Genomic DNA, 26,873 nt, shown 5'->3' on the forward strand with positions numbered 1-26,873 from the left:
GTGGCAGAAAGCCGCGTGCATATATGGCGTCCAAGAATCACAGTTTAGAATAGTAGGCAACCCAATGGATATCGGGTGTTTGAAGGTTTTATCCGAATTAGATCGCCACCGCAGCACTTTGTTTTTGAAACGTGCTTTGAACATCCCAGTGTTCTCGTGTAACACCCTCGTGTGGCGTTCAAGGTTGATCTCGTTTTATTCGTGTTGATTGGATACCCGTGTCCTCGCTGAGAGCACAATCGATTTTGTTTTTATGAATAAACATTAACGAGACGTTTGCGAGATTGGCTTTTTATGAAACCAAACAATTGTGTGACACGCATCAAATTCGCTTTCTATTCCATATCAGTTTTTCATAAAGTACCACAGACTATAAATATATACTCGACCTGTATCCATTTCCTATGTACGACTATAGATCGGGGTCCCAATCAGCTTGATGCGCCCAACAACCTTCTCGAATTTCAAGACTTTGTGACCTAAAACATCCCAAATATGAACAAATACATGCCGGATTGGTGTCAAGCGTGACACGATGTGTGTAGTTCGGTTATTTTTTTAATTCTGATGGTAACCTTAACCGTCATTAGAAGCTGCCACCAACACCATATGCAAGCAGACTGGAGGTTGCATATGTCCACTTCTTCAGTATAAGGTTGAACTGTGTAAATTCAGCTGGTACATCGATGAAGCTGAGCCACGTTGATACCGATAGGAGAGCGGTGATACGAGGGGTCAACTGTAGGTCGGAGATTCAAAGAGCGCCGCTTACTTTCAATGATTCTTGCAGTTGTTCTACGTACATGAAGTAACAAATACTAACTTCAATTACCTTCAGTTGAAGAATTCAAAAAAAAGGATCTTGAGCTTTTCTGTTGTCTTGTTTGACATACAATAGCAGGAACATATTGCTTTTGAGTATGCATAGAAATGTCAACATTTCATATATTCATGCGCAACCTAATTTGCACCCAGTTTCGGTTGTGTCTGGTTACGAACGAATTATTTTAGTTATTTGCACTGAAATATATTTAACATGAGTAATAACCCAAAAACCCATTCTCGCTAAAATACCATTGTTACGAAACTTGTGAACTTTCTAAGGTATCTGACTTCCCTTAAGTTGAGTCAGATTCCGTAGAAAGACCACTCGTATCGTATTCTCTATATTTACTTTATAGCCCTGTCAATTGTTTAAACCAAGAACTTTTTGATTTTCTGTTTAGACATGTCTGTGTTACAGATACATGTTTCCCTAGCCGGAAGCGATGTCATTACTTTGTTAATGAGATAGCTGGAGGCACAGTTTTGTGGAAATGAAGAAAAGATGCGGATGGGTCGGGTTTGTTGTTGTGTTTGAGAAGAACTTGCACACCCAGATTGAAAAATAAATATAGAGTTTCTTGCTCCCAGAAACGGGTCAATTTATTGTTGTGTACTGTGCTCCATACCCCCTTCCATAATTTGATCCATGTATTCACGTTACGTACTGGTGTTTCCAAGCTTCAAGACTTTTAAAATAGTTTCTCAAAAGATGAGAAAAACAAGTCTTCTGGACCCGCAACAGGACAATGAACAATTATGTTCCGAGTATTTTCTCTATCTTGTTCTATACAATCACAGCCCGGTAAATGAGTCTAGACACCTACATGTTCACCTGTATTTCCAAAGATTCTATTGTGTACAAGCCTATACACTCAAATGCATTAGATAAACACAAGTAAATGTACCTTACACAATCATGTCTATTCCACATATTACAACTTCTGTGGGGTCAAAGCAGCAAATGTGGTGTAATAAATGGCTGCCTCCATGTTGTTACAAGGTAAGTCCACAGGTACACGAAGTGTGTGAAGTTTAAATAGTAATTTCATGAGTAAAACCTAGTACATGTAGATGTGATATTGGTATCTTCTTCATAGCACTCATTAACAGGCCCTTAAAAGCTTGACAATCTCGTAACCACGAGATTCTAGCGAGATTACATAGACAACCTTCTAGGAATGGCCGAAAAAACGTAATAAAAAGGACAAGCAGTATCCAAGTCAAAAGCAGTTTAATTCTTTCTTCTAGATTAACAAGTCATTGAATGGCGTTGTTGCCCTGATTAGACAAGAAGAGTTACACAATGTACACATCCCTAGTTGACCATGTGTTTGGTTATATGTAGCAGACATTAGTTTCTTAGCCATGGGGTGTTGTCCTACAAAGATCTACAGGTGTTAATAATCCTGTACTGGCTGTTATACACTCTTCAAAAAGAAAGTCACAGGTAGTATGTTGTTCATTGAACCTGATTACACAAAAAATCCGGAATATATTTTGGATATATGTTATTGGAAAATGTTGTTGGCCTGATATTCGACAAACTGCAAGTCAAAACGCAGCCATTGTCAATTTGAAATGTCTTAAACGGTATTGTATTCACACTTATTCAAAAATGCCATGGAGGAAAACAGTCAAGCAAATAGCACGTGCAAGTTATGGCATTCGTAACTAGTGATAGTAGCTATAAAAAGTCAAGCATAAGCCAAAAATATGTCATTCAATTGTCAACATTTTTCAAGTTCGAAAATGCCGAGACTCAGCGCTGCCGATCGGAACATCGCAATTGGACGTATCCAAAGAGGGAAAACGCAGTCTTCTGTTGCTCGCCACTTCAACGTCAACCACAGCACTATGTGTCGCCTTTGGGACCGATACACACAGTTCAATTCCACTGCAGACCGTCCGATCAAGAGTTATCACCCCTGCACAGCATCGCTACATTCGACTGTTCGACCTACGTCATCACAATGCCACTGCATCGGAGACTGCAGGATGCATCAATGGTTTGTGGAGGATAAAGGACCAGACTTTCAGGAACCATCTGCGCGATGCTGGAATCTGACCAAGAAGACCAGTTATCATCCAGCTAGATGGAGGACAACTGGTTTATCATCATCGATATGAGCGTTTTGCCCTACATTGTGTACGTGAATTCACCAAATTCGGTTGCGGTATTGTCATGGCGTGGGGGGCATATCCTACACCACGTTATTTGACTTGGTTGTGGTTCAGGGAAATTTGACAGCAAATCGCTACATAAATCAAATTCTTCAACCTCACCTTCTTCCAATCATTGACCGCCAGAGGGAGCTGTTTCAACAAGACAACGCTCCACCACACACAGCTTGTGTCATGGTAGAGTACCTTCATAATGCCAACATCAAATCTTGCCCTGTTCGTCGGGATCTCCAGATCTCAACCCAATTGAACACCTCTGGGATGAACTCGATCGACGTGTACGTCAAGGTCAGAACATGCCATAGACACTCAAACAACTGGCCAACGTGTTACAAGCAGAATGGTGCATAATTCCACAGGACAGAATTCCTACACTTTTCCATTTAGTGCAGAGGAGATACAGAGCTGTGATTGCTGCCCGGGGCGGTCACACGAGATACTGAGTTCACCACTACCTTGTGGCCTTATGTGACATGACAATGAACAGTTTTCAATGCCTTTGTACGTGGACAACATGTGACTATAAAATTTCTTATTTACATCTGTGATATTAAATTAAATATATCGACTGATGAGTCAGACGAGATGCAAATAGGTCCACTGAGAAGTGACCCATCTTCTCTTTCAGTTTGCGCAACAGCGAGCTATCCAGCATCCAGTCGTGGCCATCCACTGGATTCCCAGTCTGCCTGAATGTTCTCCACTCCCGGAAGATAAATAGCACACAGATTCAGGTGTTTTTTTCCACACAACAATCCCCTTGGTGATGCACCCACTGTTCGGTTGTGTATCTGTACCTCTATGTTCTTATTCTCCACGAAGAGAGGTCCTCCACCGTAAGCGTAGTAAGGTCTTGAGATCAGTAGCAATGGGGACTTGAAAGTAAGCGCCCTTAACATCCAACTTGCACATAAAGTCGTTTTGTCTTATCAAGTCCTTCAGGAGAGGAAGACCTTCAATCTTGAAGTGCTGAAAGGTGTGTATGCATTCAGTGGTTTCAGATTGATAATTGGTCTGTAGTCCCCATCCCTCTTTGTGATGAACTTTGAACTTACACATTTGTGTCTGGGTGATCATGTCTATGACCTCCACTCCGACACTGTTGTCCAATATGGACTGAACCTCCTTGTCGAATTCCAATTGCTCTTTTACAGAAAGTTTGATATTTGGGGGCAGTGTGATCTCAAAAGGAGTCGAAATGAATGGGAATCTGAACCCGTTTACAGTCTCGCGAACCCTAGGTTTTGACGTAATCATCTGCCGATTGATTACAAATCCTCTTAGTCTGCCCCAATGGAAGTCTGAGGGTGTCTGAGAGGATGAAGCTCTTGCATGGACAGCATTTGGGTCACTACGACACTGGGCTCTAAACAAACTACGAAATCTGGGTACCCACCAGGGTCCAATTGCAGACAAAATTTTAGTTACAATTGAACGCACTCAGCAATATTCCGGCTATATGACGGCGGACTGTAAATAATCGAGCCTGGACCAGACATTCCAGTGATTGACATCATGAGCATCAATCCACGCAATTGGGATACGATAATATGCATCAACCAAGTCAGCGAGTCTGACCACTCGATCCCGTTAGTGGCCTCTTACGACAAGCATAGTCGTTTTTTTCGGCAAACATGGGCTGCTGAAGACCTATTCTACGCCAGATGTTCACGGACTACTAGAATGATGGTATATATTTTTGTAGGGATTGATACTGTCGTGATTCAGGAATTGTATGATATTGCAACTAGATAGATACCTACAAATGTTTTATTAAAATTATTGAAATACGAATAAATACATTCATAGATGTGTTTCTAGATTTAGTGACATAATTATTATGAAAATTAAAATACGATTTCAAGAATGCATGGACGGGAATTAAGTATAATACATAATATTTTGAGAAAGCAGTTGCTTAATATATATTTACTGGGTATTAATTGTATTAATACTTATTTTTAAAAGTGTGAATTTTAATTTTGCGGCGTTTGGGATATTCTCATAAATTTCTCATCCTGTGTGTTTGCTTGTTTGATGAATACCTGTATTTATTTATATATGATTCATATATTATACCACTCGATTTTAGATGTAAACATTTTCAAAGCACTTCAACTTGCATTTATTTGTAGATTGATTTAATGATAAACAAAAGACAAATTAACTGACACGAATTTGACCCAAAAGGAATACAGGAGAGCTCAGCGATTCTACAAAATTAATACACTCGGCAAGGTAGATTCTACTCTACAGGAGTTCACAAAGGGAAACAACTCCCATCTAGAGTATTAACTAAGATTATCTGCCCTTGAATTATCCAAAAGGTCAAGGACGTTACTAATCGCTTGCAGACATCTTAGGTTTTTATCCTTCCCTTAATAAAGCTAGCGAAAAGGTATGTTGTTTCACACAAAGCCCGAAGTGATGCAGGTCTTAGACATTTACCACTTCGGTGAAACCCACGACCACGGGTATGATGCTGACAAACCTAGAAACATAATCGGGGCGAACCGGGATTCGAACCCATAATCATAGGTTTCTGGCGTGCCCAAGGGTCGCAACTCTGCACAGTGAATCGCGGCGCCTTAGACGACTGGGCCACCCGTGCCCCCGTTTTGCGCTTGACCTCCTTCAAGAGGGTGTCAAGGAAATCGTCCCCGAATAGTTTCCATTTTCCCCAAGGCCGACTGCAAACAAGCATCATGTTTTAAGATGAGCTTTTTTGCTATTTCCTTTGGGGTACCACTGAATGCAACATTATCTTTTGATTGGCCTGACTAGCAAAGTCTGATTTCTTTTCAAAAGACTTACCCTTAGCCTGGAACAGATCATCTAAGTAAGTGTCGAAGCTAGGGGTGGATAGGATGGGTTCAATGGTAACAGATAGATCATCAATGATATTCTCCTATAATTGGCTGTCGTTTACAAAAGGTAGAGAAGGATTTCTCAGTTTGTTTTGACAAATGGGGAATGCTCGAGGCGAGAGAGTGAAAAGGGCATGTAATTGTAATTGTTACAGCAACTCGATAAATTCCCGTTAGGATTTTGAGAGGTTCAATTTCGGAATAGTCAGAAGAGCTATCCGAATGTTCATCAGACATCTGATAGGAGTCAAGAGTCTAGAAATTGAGAATCTATTTTTCATACGGACGGGAGCGGTCCAGCCTCTGGTCAAGACGATAGACTTTAGTCAGCCATGACTTGGTTGATGCATGTCATCGATCCCAATTGCGTCGACTGATGCTCATGATATCAATCACTGGACTGTCTGGTCCAGACTCGATTGTTTCAGACCGCCATCATATTGCTGGAATATTGCGTAGTGGCGTTATACAACAAACACACACACACACACACACACACACACACACACACATCTTTACTCACTCGCGCTTGGTGACGTGGTTGACAGTGTGGCTTTGTAACCCGACACCATAGATCATTGCTCATATCGATCACTGGGGGCGCTGGGGGTACCCCCTTGCTTGAAGCCTACGCTCGTCAGGCTGAAGACCCGGATTCGATTCCCAACATGATATAATGTGTGAATGTGTTATTTCTTGTGTCTCCAACCTCGATATTGCTGGAATATTGCGAGAGGCGTCGTAAAACACTCACTCACTATTAATCACTGGATTATCTGGCTCAGGCCGCCGTTATATAGCCGGTTTATGATGGTTGGTTGGTTTATTGTTTAACGCCGCACTCAGGAATATTCCAGCTATATGACGGAGGTCTGTAAATAATCACTGAAGGGAGAGCTATCTTCTACCTCGGGTGCATCAGGTGACAATTATTTGCGCGTGTATGCTTTGGAACTCTTTGGACAGTGCGAAATCTGTAATTTTTCTACCTTGGTATGAGTCAGAGAAGAATTACCAATAAACTTAATGTTTGACAGTTTGTGATTAACAGATTGTAAATAGTTGGTTGGTTGGTTGGTTTGCTGTTTAACGCCGCACTCAGCAATATTCCATCTATATGACGGCGGTCTGTAAAATAATCGAGTCTGGACCAGACAATCCAGTGATTAATATCATGAGCATCGATCCACGCAGTTGGGATCGATGACATGCATCAACAGTCAGCGAGCCTGACCACCCTATCCCGTTAGACCCCTCTTACAGCAAGCATGGTTTGCTGAAGACCTATTCTAACCCTGATCTAGGATCTAGATCTATGTAATTAAGTACCTACGTGCAACGACACATTCACAGCCATTGTCAAATCCCTACCATCACCGCGTTTTGCCAGGGCAGTTGTAGTGTATACAAACACAAAGTATTTGCTTGAAGGACAAGATGTGTGTTGAGAATAAATCATAACCTTAGAGTCGACAACTCTTCAGCCATTATTACACATTGATTGTCCATATTGACACATTAAAATTCTCAGAAATATTACACTACGGATAATTGGGAAGCCTTACATGTAAACAGTATGACAAATATCCCTATACGTTCATGAAAAAAGCATGGGGTATTTTCATTCCGTCTAAACAGCGTTGAGTTATTTCAGCCTTGTGTAATGTAAATTCAGGAAAACTAAAATTGAATTGTATTATTGAATTGCACTGTAATATATTCGTAAAGATCTTCAAGAAGGAATAGGTTTTCAGCAACCCATGCTTGCCGTAAAAGGCGACTATGCTTGTCGTAACAGGCGACTAACAGGATCGGGTGGTCAGGTCCGTTGACTTAGTTGATGCATGTCATCGTATTTCTAATTGCGTGGATCGATGCCCATGACGTCAATGACTGGATTGTCTGGTCCAGACTCGATTATTTACAGACCGACGTCATATAGCTGGAATATTGATAGTCATTCATAAACACATGCTCATGATATAATCGGTATCGTACTATCGACTCTGCTTTATCAGTAATAAAGGATTACAATCCGACTTCAATATGGTAGATACAATCATGCCAAGAGGATAAAAAACATTATTTTCACTATTCATATTTAAAACAACTCAAGGAACTAAACTCAAGAACTACATGGAAAAACTGAAAAGAAGTATTTTGTGTAAATTATTGGGAGATGACACTTAATAATTTTAAAGAATATGTGGGTAAGTGAATTAACCTCTTTGCACATAATTTCATCTAGATTTGGATAATACTTTCTCTAATAACAATGCCACTTTCCAACTAACATCGAAAAGACAAAAGCAAAATGAACAAGCGAATCAAGACAGGTCTCAATTAAAACATTTTTCATGTCTGGTGCGCGCTATGCTCTTGAAAGTGGTGGGATCCCCTAAGGCATATGAGCATTAATGCATCTTGAGTGGTTCCTTTCCATATGTCGCCCTCCTCTGATACATCATGGCCCCATCAATCGATTAAGTTGCATTATTGGTCTTGAGGGTGCTACACTTCTGTACGACTATGAGATAATGCATAACATGTAGAGACACATGCATTAATTACGTACAACGGGCGTTGCTATGGTCTCACTCGACACACAAACGATATTGATATAGATTGAATGTCTTATTGCGGCTTACACTTTAAAATATTATTTGGATCTGTTGGACAGGTATTATGTATCGTCTTGGTATCGATTGGATTCTTTGTACTTTATTTCTGATTTCTTCCGTTGCTTCAACTAACGCCATCGAGAAGACATGTTCTCCTATTAGTCAACTACCAGTTGTAACCGCAACAAGATTGCATGGAGCTGTGATTGAAAAGTTCACAACTTCAGGAGTGGTTTCTTGTGCCAAGGAATGCCTCTCAAGACGAGTGTGCCTGTCCTGCAACTTTAATCTTGATGACGGCACGTGCGAGCTCAATAGTGAGGGTGGCACTGTCATCAATGGAACAGTGTCGTTAAAGACAGAGCCAAGCTACGTGTATTCCATGTCATTGAATTGGACACAGGTTGGTATGCTTGACATAAATAATGCTGTACATGTCGGTATATGTATTTGCAGAAGATAAGATAAGGGGTCTGTCATCACGGCATTCACTTTAATAACACCATAACAGGACTCATAATAATTTGTAACTCTTAAGCATCATAATGAAGACTTAACCATTCGTATACACATTCGATTGAACAGTATTCCATACATAGTATGACTGGTCTGCTTAATGTGGGAGGGAAGTTCTTTGTACCCCAAAGGTACCACAAACAATGATAAGATGCTGACAAACTAAGTAATCAGGGTTTCGAACTCATAATTCTGACTCTGGTATGCCTAAGGGACACAAGACTGCTGTGTGTCTAAGTGAATACTGTTGAGGGGCTGTCAACTGATTACTGTTTACTGATCGAACTTGAGGACTCAATATTTTCAAGAGACTGGCAATATTGTTTTCACTGAAGTTCACTAAAACATAATCCACTAGAGTAAATCTGAAATATTTCAGCTCATTTTGAATTGTTACAAATTGCCACCTTTTAAAAGGTGACATTGCGTTTGTGTTTTTTCCTCAGAACATACTTGGTGTTTGCCAACACCACAACTGTGCTATCAACTCGCGTTGTGTAGAAACAGCGGACGGAGGCTGGGCGTGTGTTATCACATGTATGTAAACTGATATTTTCTTGTGTATTCTGTTTAACTGAAACCATACTACATTGCATATTCAATACGGAAAGACAGCAAATAATATTGGATTTCTTCAGGAATGAATGTTTTAGAGCAAACTGTCAACTGACCATTTCCCGTAAATTGTTAAAAAAGGTTGTCTGTATTCCCTTCATATTTCATTCACGAATCTCGGAAATCGAACTGTTTTTGTTTTAATCGAGAATGCACGTGCATATAAAAGAACATTTTGTAAATAACTTTAATTCTAACTGTGACCGACCAAACGATGCAATTTTTGTAGGAACATTTCCCAGAAAATAGCCATGTATACATAATTGTGGATATAAATTAATATGTTTCAATATTGATACTTATAGATTGCACGGATCCACCTACTGTTGAACATGCCAATGATATCGATTCATCTATCAACCACGTCACGGTGGTAAACTGGTCCTTGACCCTGGAGTGCATTGTGGGATACGTACCATGTGGAACTCTGACGTGTAACCCAGATGGAACATGGACTCGTGTGACTTGCATGCGTAAGTTGACAACAATCGTTTGCACCAACTGTATGTTGTGTTGTTTTATGTTTCATTCAATCGTGAAAGTCTTGCACAAACGTTCAAATCTACTTTTAATTGAATATCTGTTATATGATATTGATTATTGCACTGTCAACGTTGACATGATTCATAATATAATATACTGAACGGCAAAAGAAACGCCAATCCAAGTAACATTGCATGAAAGTATTTGGGTTATTTTTGGCAATGTTTCTAAAATTTAACATTACTTTGTCCGGAAAAATGAAATTTGATGATAGAAAAACAAAGCATCAAGGCAACGGCTATGGTAACCCGATGCACGTGAGTTCCGTGCACAATGAAATGCACATGCGTTCTCCCATTTCTTGCCCTTTAAAAATCCACCAAGATCGGATAACATTCATTCGTTATTGAATTGCTACCACATGCCAAGATTGACACGAAATCAGCGACACCAGGCTCTAGGACGATTGCAAGCTGAACAAACCCCCCGGCAAGTAGCCAATGCATTTCAAGTCCACGTAGGAACATATATAGGCTCCAGCATCGGTTCCAGACCACCAACACTACAGATCACTGACCACGTAGTGGAAGACCAAGGGTCGCCACCCTACGTCAGGATCGTCAGATTGTGCGACAGCATCTTCAAGATCGCTTTGTTACTGCTGCGAAAACTGCTCGACAGACCATGGGGACACACCAGCGACACACTAGTGCGGACATCGTGCGTCGACACTTCCACTGTCACAGGCAGGCCTCATTCAGGACCCATTCTGACACCACGTCATCGCCGGGACCGGCTACAGTGGGCAACACAGCACCACCATTGGCGCCACCAACAGTGGGGAAGAGTCCTCTTCTCAGACGAACGCCGTTACTGTATCTCAATAGCAGATGTCAGAGAGAGTCTGGCGACGCCGTGGGGAACGTTATTCGGATGCTTGTGTTGTTGAGAGATACTCGTGGGGTGGTCCAAGCATCATGGTGTGGGGTGGAATTGATCTTGCACAGAGGGTCGGCCCTGTGGTCTTCCAGAACATCGGTCCAGGGAGAGGCAATGGTGTCACAGCAGCTCGGTACATTGATCAAGTCTTGGGACCACACGCCATACCTCATTTGGCACGTCGCCGCAACAACGAATTTCAGCATGATAACTCCCGTGCCCACACTGCGTGAACAACAAGAGACTTCCTCCTGCAGAATGGCATCAGAACCATGCAGTGGCCTGCCCTTTTCCCCTATATAAATCCCATTGAGCGCCTGTGGGACGAGATTCAAAGACGGCTGAATGATGTCCAACCAAGGCCAACCAGCTGAACTGCGTCAGGCGTTCCTCAGAGTGTGGGCTCAAGTGCCTATGGCCTTCATCAACCGCCTCATCCATTCCATGTATCGACGTTGCAAGGCAGTCATCAATACACATGGCGGACACACGAGATACTGACTTGTGATACCATTTTGTCAGAGACTAGCGTTGTGTTTCACTTTAAGAACATTTGACACTTTAATTTCAACCTTGATGATCAGATTTGCCAAGTTTCATCTTTTTAATGTCTCAAAGTATGATTACAGTGTTTGGACAAATTAGGTTTCTCATATATCGATCCAAGGTGACGTTTCTTTTGCGGTTTAGTATTGATATATTATAGAGTCTAGTCAAAATTCTGACGTACAATTCTGTCGACGTGACTTGTCTGTTCACTTCAACAAAAGGCCCGTGAACATCCGGGTTAGAAGAGGTCTTTAGCAACCCATGTTTGATGTAAAAGGTGACTATGCCTGTCGTAAGAGGCGACTAAAGGGATCGGGTGGTCAGGCTCGCTGACTTGGTTAATGCATGTCATCGATACCAATTGCGTGAATCGATGCTCATGTTGTCAATCACTGGATTGTCTGGCCAAGACTCTATTACTTACAGGCCGCCGTCATATAGCTGGAATGTATGCTAAGTGCGGCGTTAAATAACAAACAAACTTGTGAAAAAACCCGCCTCCTACCATATTTCCACCATCAGTTAACGGAGTTAGCAGAAACTACAACCGTGGAACGTCTGAACACTTCAAAATGTATCAAATAAATACAGAAGTAGGGGATGTACCAAAATCTTATACAGTTGTCTTACGTGTTACAATTTAAGAACAACAACACTGAAGGTAGAGCTATCTTCTACCTCGACAATTATTTGCGCGTGTATGATTTGAAACTCTTTGGACAGTGCGAAATCTGTCATTTTTCTACCTTGGTATGAGTCAGAGAAGAATTACCAATACACTTAATGTTTGAAAGTTTTTGATTAACAGATTGTAAATAGTTGGTTGGCTGGTTGGTTTGCTGTTTAACGCCGCACTCAGCAATATTCCAGCTATATGACGTCGGTCTGTCAAATAATCGAGTCTGGACCACACAATCCAGTGATTAATATCATGAGCATCGATCCACGCAATTGGGATCGATGACTTGCATCAACCAAGTCAGCGAGCCTGATTACCCGATCCCGTTAGTCGTCTTTTACGACAAGCACAGTCACCTTTTACGGCAAGCATGGGTTGCTGAAGACCTATTCTATCCCGGATGTTCACGGGTCAGATTGTAAATATATTGTAAATAGATTCTGCCAACACAATGGACTTTCTAAATCCATAATACCTATTTAGGATCGTCTCATCAGGACCACTGGTTCAACAGATGACCAGCCAACTATACTAGCTATTAAAGGTGTGACCTATGAACACATATATGACGTCTACGCGTCCACCATCGACACTTACCTACCTTGGTGTGCAGGTTTGCAGGTTGTTCATGACGATATGTGCGCCGTGATGTCTCACTGCTAATAACACTGTCCACCTGAAGAACTCTTTATTCATATTGCTTCAGCCGTATCGACTTGTACCGAGGTACAACAGCTTGGTCCTTCGTACACTGACGGAGAATACTGGCTGTACCCACGACAACTGAATAGCGCCCGAGTGAAGGTGTACTGCCATGGTATGAACAGTACAGCCTCTGAGTACATCTCTCTGAGTACACCCTACTTCATGGACGGTCCTATGGTGGCGAATCCTGGCTGCCGTGGGGAAATACCGATTTTGAATCCCAACCCATCTCTGGGTTATCATGTCTATACAAAGTTTGGATTGAACATCGAGGTAAGGCATAACTGAAATGTTCACGATGCACCGTAGGCTTTAGTTCAAGAATAACGTCTCCATGTATTCACAGAAAATATTTGAGACAAATGTCGCTTTGTCGCGTTGTCGACCTTGTTGATTAATGGTGCACATGCGTAGCAAGTGAATTAATCTACGAATGCGGCGAAGTGGTTTTACTCCTTTTCAAACTCCAGCGGTGATTGTGTCAGCTCCAATGGTTCTAAAACCAACGTACCAATGGCAATGTGGTTTGCTTTTCTCAAAATGAAAACAAATTGTTCATCGTTGCTTTAGAAATTAGTTCATATGTCGTTATGTTTTGTGTCGGTTTTCATAAACCAAACGTTTTTGGGGTTTTTTTCACAGCAAGAAACAAACACTTTGCATTTCCATTTAATTACGATCTCCTAATTCCTTTTTTTTCAAATGACGCACGGCTGGGTCTGTCGTTTTAGATGGCGCAGTTCGCTGTGCGTCTCATAGACGTACCAGAAAACTATGACCGCGTGTTCGAATCCAAGAAACATACAACATTCAAACTTTACATAGCTTCTTGGGTGGATCTTATTATGGAGAATGGGGTCAATGTCACCAGAAAACTAATATACCAAACATGGAATATATGATAATTCATAAAAAAATAAAAATAAAGAATAGTACACAATGATCATGATATCAATCTTCTTTATCTTAATACTGAATGGTCACTGGCTCATGGCATAAGCGGAGAGGTTGTACATACAAATTATTTTCTAAATGGCATGGCATGATAAATTTACATTGATAAGTTACGAAAGTCAATACAAATTCTGTTCATAACTTATGAATGTATTAGTCCGGCAGAGAGGACAAAATCCAAGAATTGAGGGATAAAGTTTTTTTTATTGCTGGATTTGTTTAAGTACACATTCTAGGTTATGAAATTGACTGATGACACTCTGTCATCTTTGGGCATTTTAAAATATTCAAGATGGCCGCCAAGATGGCCGCTTAAACATGAAAATATCTCTTCCGTGCTAATTGTATGGAATATGGGACTACTTTTGGTGCATATCACTATTGTTTTGCCATCAACATATAAGAATATGTTATTCTAAATGAAATAGTTTCATTTGGAAATGTAATTAATCAAAATAATAGGCAATATTGTCTATGAAAACCCCCAAATCAGTATATATCGTTATATATACATTTGTTATTATATTATTCAGTGTCAACTGGGATGCTTGTGGATTTTGTAACTATTGTTAATGTTCTATAGTTACAAAATAAGATAAATTCCCACTGCATTTTGAAATCAAATTATAAAAAACAATAAAGATAAATAAAAATAATAGTAACCTCAAAAGAGGTGCAAATAAAGCAAAACCTATTATGTCTGTTATACACATGGTTGTATTAAATTGTGTTAAATACTTTTAAGAAATTCATGCCAAAACAAACTGGGCCAAAAAAGATTGGGCCAACTTTTTTGGAAAAAAAGAATGGAACAATTAATGACTGGCCCCTTTCAATGGCTGCCTCAAAGCTTGAACTTGACATCTCAGCATGCACTGCAAACACGAAAACGACGTTTTTTTCCGTATATGGTCATTGGACGGAAAAACAACTAAAAATTCATTAAAACTGATTAATTGGTTAGCGTCTTCTAGAAAGTGTCCGGAAAAGCGTCGAGTTTTTCAAGCGTAAAATGGACGGGAAAACGATGCTTTTTGCTCCGCCTTGTACAACTGTTAACGGCCAATCAGATGGCGCTGGTCCCCCGACGCACGTGATACCCAAGGCTTCTTTTCGGAAGCATTAGGTTTCGTATTTCTGGCATGCCTTGCTCTAGTATCTGTCGCGCGCAGTGCAGCGAGATTTGCTGATAAGTCAGTTTTAGGATATGTAACATGGTAATGGAATTCAGACACGCGCCAAGAAGTCAAACCGAACCATGCTACCAAGTTTATTGAGATAACATATCCCTCCGCTATGCACAGTTACCTCTATCGGATAATGGGTTGTGTTTCATTTGGTTATAACAGTAACTAATTTTGTAATGTGAAGTTTACACGATATACGGCTTTTCCATAGGACGAGAGGTGGGTCCCATGACGTTTATCAGGTGACTGTATTCTTGAAATTACGTAAACACTGACTTCCACATTCCTGGGGAAAACCCTGGGAATTCCCAAGTACGAATTCATACAGAAGCTTTGTTTTTCATCATTTAGACCCTTTAATTTTGTACGTAGCGTCTTAGCATACTCTTGGATAAGTCATAGAGTTTGGTTGCATGCCCGTTCAAGGATACCCATCCTAGAGAAAAAAAACAACCCAAAAATCCAAACTATCGTAGTGATAATCTATAGCAATCTATGAATTTACCTTAGTATCTATTTGACACATCTTTACAATCACCTTTCAATGATCGGCCAATTGATCTGTGATGACAAAGGCTTGAAATCGCCACAGGTTAATTAACAACTTCGGAAATATCTCCCGTCACGTTTATCGTGTCGGCCATTTTGTCATTGTGATTGACTTACTGAGGTAGTTCTTAACAGACCTCATCTAATGAGGATATTTTTTGGAATACATTTCTTGTAAACAAACTAAAACAGATGTTCCTCGCTTTGGGGGGAACTATTTAATTCCGGAATGGCCTATTAAAGCTAATAGTAAGTCAAGGCACAATGCGTGTATATGATCTGTTATTATATGTGTTTAACAAATACGGTTTTGGGCGTTAATAAAATACACTGACGCAAGTATATTCTAATCAAATCAATTGGATAATTGAATATGCTTTATTTTACATATTACATAACATCACTACACAAAATTTGGACAGTTGCAGTAACACACTACGGTGATCGCATTAAACACCACTTTGAACAGTATTTTAGTTATATCACGGTGTATCAGACTGATGTGGGATAAAAATCCGAAGTGGTTCAGGCCATCCAATGGGTGTTCGCGAAAGGTGAGCGTATTCTGCCATACAGGTGGCACCCGTCACAAACACATGCAAGGACAAGTCAATTGTTCACCTGAACAAAGCACGGAAACACACAATGATGCCCGTCCTCACTATTACCGAGCACATAAATTATATTGTCCGTCAAAAACATGGACGAGTATAAGCAATATGTTCCTACAGGTAATACATGTCATACATTTGACAAAATGTATTGGCTCAGAGCAATATTGTTCATCACAGCGTATAGACTCGGCATGCAGATGAACTCATCAGCGCATTTTTACACTTTATCTTTTAACTTGCATGTTAAACTTCTATTTCATAACTCAGTTTTATTTGCACGGATCACTATGGAATCTTGGAAGGGACATTGTCGCGTTGTCGTATTGCCGCATTGACGCCTTTACAAAAACAAGCAAAATGTGTCGAAATTAACCAAAGCGCGACAATTCGACAAAGTGATATTTTGGCCATTTGTCGCATTGTCGCGTTGTCGCATTGTCGCATTGTCGCTCTTTGAATAATCTTTTTCTATATTTTACAAAAGGGCGACAATGCCGTAACGCGACATTTTTCAATGTCAAAATATGTCTCGTTGTCGCGTTGTCTCCCCATCACAAATATGTATAAAAGGCGTAATGTTCAGTTAATGTTACAGTTAGGAAGCGGTAACCAAGTTATATCTGTCGTAGAAGTTCAACTTGATACATGTACGTCTTGAATTGAAAACACAAGTCCGTCAGCGAGTCCATAACGTTTTATGGTGAGCTCTTCTCTAAAATTGTTTGTGTTCAACTCCCAGTTTCAAACACGTTGTACCTCATCAACAATCCACATTCCTCTAGTGCAGTGATAGTCCGGAAGATCTTACTCTTGACCGTATCAGACAACTGACGAGTGCACGCCTGACCTGTGACCTCATTACACCCCCCATGAGGTGTTTGCAGAAGGGAGAGGGGCAGGAAATGTGTGCTCCAGCCCAGCGCGGAGCTCGCGACACACTGTATACTGCATGTTGTATACAGTAAATTGCAGTTGATATACTGTATACTGCATGTGATACTGATTTGCGGAAAAGCTGCAACTTTCAAGATTCAAGATTCAATTTGCATTTATTTCATATACAACAGACCGCCATCATATATCACTGGAATGCTGCTGAGAGCGGCGTTAAAACAACTTGTTTTGATAATGGAGCGCTGCAGTCATTTAAAATGGAACCGTATACATGTGTTGTACCAACTCAATCACTCTGTTACGAATATTCAGCAGCAAAAATATATAATAACCAGCTGTGAGGAGAGATATAAGATTTTTATAAGCAGTCAAATATGGATGATAAAGGACCCCTCACTGATTAGGTTCTTGTTTACTTAAGAGCAGAGTTGGCCATGTTAGATGATATAACGGTGTCCTCCCAGATCGCCTAATTTCTCCCCACAAGGTACCAAAATACAATTAGGTGATGTGGGTATGCCATGCCTGGATGAGATTTATAATTAGGTAATGTGGGTAGTTGGAACAGTCCACTTTACTGAATGAAGAGATGACAAAACAGCCAGAGATACATAGTTTTACATATTTTAATCAACAATATATTATAACAAGTAGCCTCTATCAAAAACTATGTGTCTCTGTGTCTCTTGTTGAATTAGCATTAGATAAGGTTGAGAAATAATTTGGAAAGTGTGTCGTCTCCTACCCCAGCTGGCACCATCACAAATCGTCAATCACCCACTGACCCATAGCCCCGGCAGCTGAATGTCCTGCTATTTTTCACAAATTAAACTACCAGCGGCGGTATTGATTTAAACATATTTTATTTCGGAAAAACAATGGGTTTAGGCACAAGTGACACACTTACGAGGCCTTCTCCTATTACATTGTAGCTCCAGTGTCTGCTTCAACCAACTCACTAACCGTGTTGTTGATGATGAGGAAGAAACCTAAACTGATTGTATGTATGTGAAGAAAACCTTGAGCCAATATTCATTTTTGAAAGTTCAGAATAATCAATTATCCTTAAATAGAATGCCGTGCTTGTTGACTTTATGTTTCGACAGGCATTTTGCCAGTTATCTTGCTTATTTTAGAATCAAATTATGTTTTAAATGATACCAGTTCATTTAGAATACCATATTCTAATTAGTTGAAAGCAAAATATTAGTGATTTGCTCCAAAAGTGGTATCATATTCCATACTGTTAGCAAGGAAGCGATATTTTCATGTTTTGGCAGCCATCTTGTCGGCCATCTTGAATATTTCAAAATGCCCAAAGATGACAGAGTGTCATCAGTCAGTTTCATAATCTAGAGTACATCATTAAACAAATCCAGCAATAAAAAAAACTTTATCCCCTAATTCTGGGTTGGGGGAAAATATTCATTTCTCTGCCGGATATGCTGTTTGTTTGTTTGTTTGTTGTTTAACGCCGCACTCAGCAATATTCCAGCTATATGACGGCAATCTGTAAAATAATCGAGTCTGGACCAGACAATCCAGTGATTGATATCATGAGCATCGATCCACGCAACTGGGATACGATGACATGCATCAACCAAGTCAGCGAGCCTGACCACCCGATCCCGTTAGTCGCCTTTTACGACAAGCATAGTCACCTTTTACGGCAAGCATGGGTTGCTGAAGACCTATTCTACACCCGAATCTTCACCGGTCGAATGTATATGCATAGGATTTAAAACATATCAATGAAGTAAACCTTGACCTGAAGCCAAAATGTTTAACGAAATTAATGCACTTGCTCAATACATAATGCTAAGAACAAATGACTCATTTGTAACTCCGTTTGAAGATTTGAGGACATCCAAGAAACATGTAAAATAATACAGGAAAAACATGACGACAAATAATGCTTTAATATATGATGCATTGTATTTGAGATTGACGTTACCTAATCGCATCATCATCCACAGACACTGTCCATTACAATAACAGATCGAAGATTTTACAACAGAACAGGAGGCATGGATGCCAATGTGGGCGTGGTCAAGGACTGCTACGTCCTCCGAGACAGCGCATGTGGCCCACGTGGTCGGGCAGTGATGGACCTGAGAGGGACAGGATTTGCTCTTGATGGTTTGGTCAGTTTCGAGGTTATGTCTGTAAATAATAGTCCCGACCAGACAATCCAGTGATTGACGTCATGAGCATCAATCTACGCCATTGGGATACGATGGCATTCATCCATTATTTCAGCAAGCCTGACCCGCTAGTCGATTCTCACGACAAGCATAGTTGCCTTTTACGGCAAGCACGGGCTGCTGAAGATGTATTTTTACCCGGATCTCCACAGTTCTCAGTTTCAGTTAAGATGTGCATCTCAAAACAGAAAAGGGACATTCATTTTATTCATTCACTCAGTGAAGTTGCCTGTGATCTAATTAATATGATATGTCATGTTTTACATACGTGATACCCGTGAAGATCCGGGTAGAAAAGGTCTTCAGCAACCCATGCTTGCCGTGAAAGGCGACTATGCTTGTCGTAAGAGGCGACCATCGGGATCGGGTTGTCAAGCTCGCTGACTTGGTTGATGCATGTCATCGTATCCCAATTGCGTGGATCGATGCTCACGATGTCAGTCACTGGATTGTCTGGTCCAGACTCGATTATTTACAGACCGCCATCATATAGCTGGAATATTGCGGTGTTAAACAACAGACAATCAAACATACGTGAATGTCTTTTTTCATTTTATTTAGCAGTTAACACAAGTGAGAATACAGTGTAGTTTGTCTTAAATTGGTTAGACCTGTAAAACGAAATAATATATTAAAATCTGATTTGATTTAAAGTTAATGTGTTGCAAATCACAGGCATTAATATCACAATGTTTTGTACTTTGTAACTTTCCATGAAAATATACCAGTGTTCCCCTCAATTTTCCTAATTATCCCAGGTAACATGGGCGGTCGTGGATGTTGGTTGGACACCAATTGTGACTCGGTCTTCAAAAGACCAGGTGATTGAAATACGCTGTGGAGGAAGATGTGGTAAATGCTCTCCTCAAGACCCTCTACGACTCGTCTTGGTGGAGTCTGATGGTAAGTTAGCTAAATGTAACGATTGTCAACATCACTGCTGTCGCATATTACTCTACGTCTGCAACAGAACTAGTGTTACATCAGTGGCTGCAGGAACATCAACACTACATTATCAAATGTAGTCCATCAGCCAGACTGAGTGCAAATGAGTAATGTGGGGTGAGGTGAGGTGAGGTGTAATTGGGTTTATTGCACTTATTGTAAGATTATTGCACTTATATAGCGACGTGCATGCACGTGTGTGTGTCTGGCTGCTTGTACAAGTCCGGACTGATGTCGATTTATAGTGCTAGCCCACTGAGATACCATGCCGCAGTTTAACATGAATACTCCACTCAGACACAGTATACTGACTCCGAGCCGACCAGTCCTTGTTTTAGCCCCTTAACGCCGAGCGCCAGACAGGGTAACAACAAGTACCATCTTTTAACGTCTTTTGGTATGACGCGGCCGGGGATCGAACCCCGGACCTTCTCCGGGCGGACGCTCTACCACAAGAGCACGGGGGCGGTCGCAAGTGAGTAGACCAAATATCACTGAACACAATGTGTGTCACTGCAGTGTGCCCATCTGTTTTTAGTCATCATGCATGCTTAAATGATATAACTGTCACTCACAGATGAACTTTGCGATTCGCCGTTGCTGAAAAATTTGGAAAGATGTCTTACCGCAGAATTGCAGAAAACGCGCAGAATTTGTCTTATGTTATCAAACCAAACGCTAATTTGCATTCTTTTCAAGCTCATCTATCGATTTTTCTCTCGAGAATGATGCCCAAACATTTAGCATGCAATTCTATCGTACATCATATGAGTGAGTGTGTGAGTGAGTTGGGTTTAACGCCGCTTTTAACAGTATTCCAGTTATATTACGGCGTTTCAGCTTAATGTGGGAGAAAAGCCCGAAGTGATGCAGGTCTCAGACACCATATGAATCCGTCAATAACGCGAAATTTGAAACACACCATTCTCACTATTAAATATTCTTTTGGTATTACAACAACATAAATTATGTTTACATCTAACGATAAATAAATATCTTAAACTATACATATGTATTTCCAAACTTTTATGTCTTGATAAGTCTAAATGCTGGAGATTAAGAATTTTACACAAAAACAAATGAGTTTGTAGTAACGTTTGACTGGGAAATGGTTATATGCTTACCGCTGAATTCGTCTGGGACTGAATCGGACACTGTACAATGGGCTTATGACTAAGGAAAGGGCTTTGTCACTTATACGGGGTATCTTTAATTATTTAACATTAACAAATAGCTTGTCCAAATCTTTGCATCATTAGCTCAACCATTTTCTTACGGACTTATAACCCGAGGTATTACCCACGGCACCCGTCACAAACACATGCAATGGAAAGTCAATTGATTTACCTGAAAAAACACGGGAACATGTGGTCGAAGTCAAAATGGAGAATTGCATTGGACATCATTCTTGTCACTTATGTGTCAAATTTGAAACGTCCTCCACACGTCTACCTTAAAACGTTTTGAAAGTTTTAACGAGATCTCGAATATTCTAACCCTTAACTTCTGAGGAAGAGTTGTATGACGCTCTTTAAAATTTTGGTGGAAACAGCATGCTAAATGTAGGCACCAAAAGAGGTATTCAAAAGGGGTCGTTGTTTTGATTGTGTTTCAGTTCCACCAGACAAGAGTGCCCTGACACCACAATGTGACCCTTCACATACAAGACAGCCCTAACGGATGGACACAGGATGGGCCATATTGAGGGTACCAGCATATTCCAAGCAAGTCCTGATAGCTGTGCGCACTAAATCATGATTTAATGTTATTGAGACATAGTGAGTGATAAAGTTGGTTTTGTAAGAGTATATCCGTTATATCATGACGTGAGAGTTGATTTGGGCTGAAAAACCGAATGATGCAGATCTTAGATGTTTATCACTCCTGATAAAGGGAACCTGGGACTCACGACAAGGATCAAATATGTATGGAACTGGTTCAGCACCGCAGCAAACTATTACACACTATTTTGCCAATAATAGGAATACAATAACTACAATCATAAAACTAGTTTTCATGTGGAGAACTCCGTGAAAAGGTTTTACATGATCTCCATATTGCTAGAGGAGTCGTCTAAGGCGCCGCGATTCGCTGTGCAGAGTTGGGCACGCCAGAAACCTATGATTGTGGGTTCTAGTCCCGGTTCGCCCCGATTATGTTTCTAAGTTTGTCAGCACCATACCCGTGCTCGTGGGTTTCACCGAAGTGGTAAACGCCTCACGCCTGCATCACTTCGAGCTTTCCTCCCACATTAAGCTGACACGCCGTGATATAAATGGAATACTGTTAAAAGCGGCGATAAACCCAACTCATTCACTCACACTCACCCACATTTCTAGATGAACTACATCTCCAATGTACAATTTGAAATTCATGTTCGATAAATCGAAATATGTTATTTCTGATATACTAGTAAGCACTTCTCTATTTCCGATATTATAAGCTCCTCTAACATTGGTATCTGGATAAGGTTCAGAAACTGAAGAAGACCTCAGAAGCAAGAATCTATAATATATATCTTAAAGTATTTTTCTTGGGGGTGTTGAAATCTTATGATCAAATAAAATGACTTCAAGTTCACATACACGTTGCGTCAAGTATTTGAAGCATTACGATCAGAGCCCAATTGGAGCTGATTGAGACTACATGTTCAGACCCGCTGACTTGGTTGAGACATGTCATCGATCACAATTGCGCGGATCGATGCTCGTCATATTAATCACTGGATTGTCTGGTCCAGACACGACTATTTACAGACCGCCGTCATATAGGTGGAATATTGCTGAGTGCGGCGTTAAACAACAAACCAACCAACCAACCAACCAAAAAAGTGACGCTGTACAATGTTGGTAAAGAAAGACAACCTCGACATCAACATTCCTTACTATTTAATAAGAACATTAAACAATTCATTACCACAAATGGGACGAGCTGGATGTACTGCTCATGTACAGACATAAGCTGATCTTAAAAGCAAGTACCGTATTCGACGTAATAAGCGCCCAGGGCGCTCTCAAAATTAGATCGTCAAGATATGGCTGAAATATTGCCGATGTGACGTAAAGCTTTAACTCACTCAAAATTAGAAATAAGGTGCTCTTTTTAGAATATTTAAAAGATAAATTTCGTGGTTTATGCTGACAGCCTGAAATGTTTTTGTACGACAGATATATTTTTTCAGAATTTAATTGCCCATGATTAAGTGTGCATGTAACACACGAGTGCGTATTATACGCGAATATGTAAGTCTTGTGTACATTGATCAATCGGAAGGGGTGCTTATTAGGATTGTTCACTGTGCAATATATAAGCAAATATCTCCGTGGGCACTTATTAGAGCGGGGTGCTTATTACGTCGAATACGGTAAGTGGAGCTTCTGGTAAAACCATCTTTCTGACCAGGGCGCATACCTTGTATAAGGTGATGTAACTACCACATCCAGACAAATGCTCTCACGGTGTAACTGTATACAATACACACTTTGTCAGCACGTACACATTGCAATCACATACCCAGGATGTACAGTACATTCACCCTGTACACTTAAAAGAACCGACCGCCTCCGTGGTCTAGTGGTAGAGCGTCCGCCCGGAGAGCGGAAGGTCCGGGGTTCGATCCCCGGCCGCGTCATACCAAAAGACGTTAAAAGATGGCACTTGTTGTTACCCTGTCTGGCGCTCGGCATTAGGGGGTTAAAGAAAGGACTGGTCGGCTCGGAGTCAGTATACTGTGTCTGAGTGGGGCATTCATGTCTAACTGCGGCATGGTATCTCAGTGGGATAGCACTATAAATCGACATCAGTCCGGACTAGTACAAGCAGCCACACAAACACACACACGTGTATGCACGTTGTTATATAAGTGCAATAATCTTGGACGCGACGTTAAACCCAATTACACCTCACCTCAACTTGAAAGAACCCACTTATCCTATAGCAGATGACCAGATGGTGGACACACGATTACCTGCATCTATCCGAAATACAAGGGTAAAAACGTGTGGCGTGACGTGGGCAAGAAACTTAATTCAAATGTGCCTCTGTTCACCCAGCAGGGAATGGGTACCCGATATGTGAGGCGGATGTACAAACCTTCTAGAGCCCCTGGGCAGCTTGGGTTGTATACTCCCCAGATCAAATTATCAGAATTACATTTATATATAAACAATCCTTTCGTTTCCTTACTTTTTTAGATCAAATTAACAAAAGTACCTTTTTTAAATTAAGGATGCGTTCGTTCCCCACTTTTTTAGAACAAACCTAAGCGAGGATAGTTACTCTAACCTAAACACCTACACAAATAGTACTCAGTGGCTCGCCCGAGCATGTCGATTGACAATAATGTCAAGTTACATATTCACAGTTTAATTACAATTACTATTTATTACAATCAAACTAAACGAGGATATCTTAAATAGCAACGCAAATGCTAAATGGAACTCTTGGGTATAAATGGGCCGTATCAGTACAAACCGAACATAATCGGATAAATTTCTATACTGATAAGGAGCAAGGCCAGGGAGAGACGATAAAAAGCATATATTTTTTTAAATAAAAAGAGACAAAACATTACAGTAATCATAGAAAACTTCAACCAAAAGGCCGAGTCCATTGTAAGATTCTGACGAAATCATAATCATGGACTGCCTTCATATAGCTGGAATATTGCTGAGTGCGGCTTTAAATAACAAACAAACAAACAAACAAACATTAGCATGGCTTTATGAATCAATACGAATAAGAGTAATAAGAAAGATCTTCTATGTATTATCTAGTCCTAACGGGCGAAAAAACATATCCTAGCCAGCTCCGACGTCTAAAATAGTAATCTCACTGTTTATGCTGTTAGGGTCACACGTACCATCAGATACTATTTCACGTCACAGTGCGGGAATGGAACAACACTTACAGGCAACATGTAAACTACCAACAATATAAATACATCATGTCAATACAAATTGGCTGTCCATTACAAGACGCAAGACCTTAAAATTTATATATTTCCCATTACTGACGCGCACAGGAGAATTCTCTTTTGCGAAATCAAATTAAACAATTATATATTCCTTTTCGTGTCGACTCACGCTTGGTGATGACACATCCAAAACATAAACAAAGCCACTTAAACAATAAAAATTACGTCCTATTAATATTACAATACGACAAATTCAACCATAGAAAACTGTAAGATTTGTAACATTGTGAAAAATGGAACATTTTGAAATTTGCAGCAGATGCAAATAGACAATTACAGTTTAATAAGATAATGTTATAAATCCAGACTCCAGTACTTGATTCTGTCGTTAGAGGGGCGGTCGGGTAGCCTTGTGATTAAAGCGTTCGCCCGTCACGCTGAAGACCCGGGTTCGATTCCCGACATGGGTACAATGTGTGAAGCCCATTTCTGGTGGCCCCCGCCGTGATATTGCTGGAATATTGCTAAAAGCGGCGTAACATCAACTCATTCACTCACTGTCGTTAGATCCAAGCGGACATCGTATTTGCCTGATACTACTAGGCTTGAAAATTTGTAGATAATTTGATAAACTAATAAATGTATAGTTTCTAATGTATAGTGACCTAAAGTGTGACGTCTACCTGCGTTTCTACCGAACATGGCAATGGATTGAATTCAAATGGAAACATATCTTCCGCTTAGTCATTGTCTAGATTACTTGTACCATATGTATGTACCGATGACATATGCAGGCATGACATATTGCTTAACTGTACATCTATCTGACATATCATAAGCGTACACTCTTTTGGAGAACAAGAAATCTATCGATCTGTTAAGCTATCCACAAATTAACGAACAAGCATTAAACAACCAGTCAATTTAAATGTCCTTGGTTCACTTGTACAAAACAATCTAAGGCTATCGTAAGTATAAAATGTCAATGCAAGAGAATAACCAGCCGAGATTTTTCTGCCGAAACAGATTCTGTTGGGCGTAAAGGGCACATATCCGTGGAAATTATATGAATGGACCACTGATGTGAGTGAGTGAGTTAAAATGTAACGTCACATCGGCACTACGTCAGCCATATGGCGACTAAAGGTAAGGTAAAAAGGTAAGCATGTCCTGCCCTACAGGTAGCACCCACCATTCATACAAATTGCATGAAAAAGTAAATATTTATTGCCTGACACAGCATTGCAGTATTTCTGACAATCAAGCCTGTGTTGGAGTACTGGAAAAATATGGTCTTAGCCCTAAATTCGCTTTGTGCATGTAGGTTTTGGAATAAAAGAACCTGGATGTTGACAGCGTAAATTCGGAAAAGAAATTAAAGAATTAGACAGCAGTGATATAGATATTATTCAAATCTTGACACGCTGTCAATGAGGTCGTCTCAATTTATCGTATTTTGACATCATCCACGTTAGAAGCCCGATCACATGTGGGGATTGTTGCACTGTTTTCTGGTAGAACTGCAAAAAACAACAAAATGAGATCAACACTACACAACGATAAACCAACACCTCAGCCATCGTTTTGAAGTTAGTGTCAATGTCAGCGGCATTAAGACAGTTATACCTGTA

General features: G+C 40.4%; 1 protein-coding gene across 1 annotated transcript; it reads left to right on the forward strand.

Moving 5' to 3' along the window:
• Positions 1-8,558: 8,558 nt before the first annotated feature.
• LOC139461784 (A disintegrin and metalloproteinase with thrombospondin motifs 9-like) lies at positions 8,559-22,004 on the forward strand. The gene is made up of 7 exons (XM_071243242.1): positions 8,559-8,897; positions 9,457-9,547; positions 9,931-10,098; positions 12,982-13,253; positions 19,155-19,322; positions 20,141-20,285; positions 21,943-22,004. The coding sequence occupies exons 1-7, from the start codon at positions 8,559-8,561 to the stop codon at positions 22,002-22,004; spliced, it is 1,245 nt and encodes a 414-aa protein (XP_071099343.1).
• Positions 22,005-26,873: the final 4,869 nt, after the last annotated feature.

Source organism: Haliotis cracherodii, unplaced genomic scaffold (assembly GCF_022045235.1).
Source record: "Haliotis cracherodii isolate W230 unplaced genomic scaffold, xgHalCrac1.p SCAF_15, whole genome shotgun sequence".
Classification (NCBI taxonomy): domain Eukaryota; kingdom Metazoa; phylum Mollusca; class Gastropoda; order Lepetellida; family Haliotidae; genus Haliotis; species Haliotis cracherodii.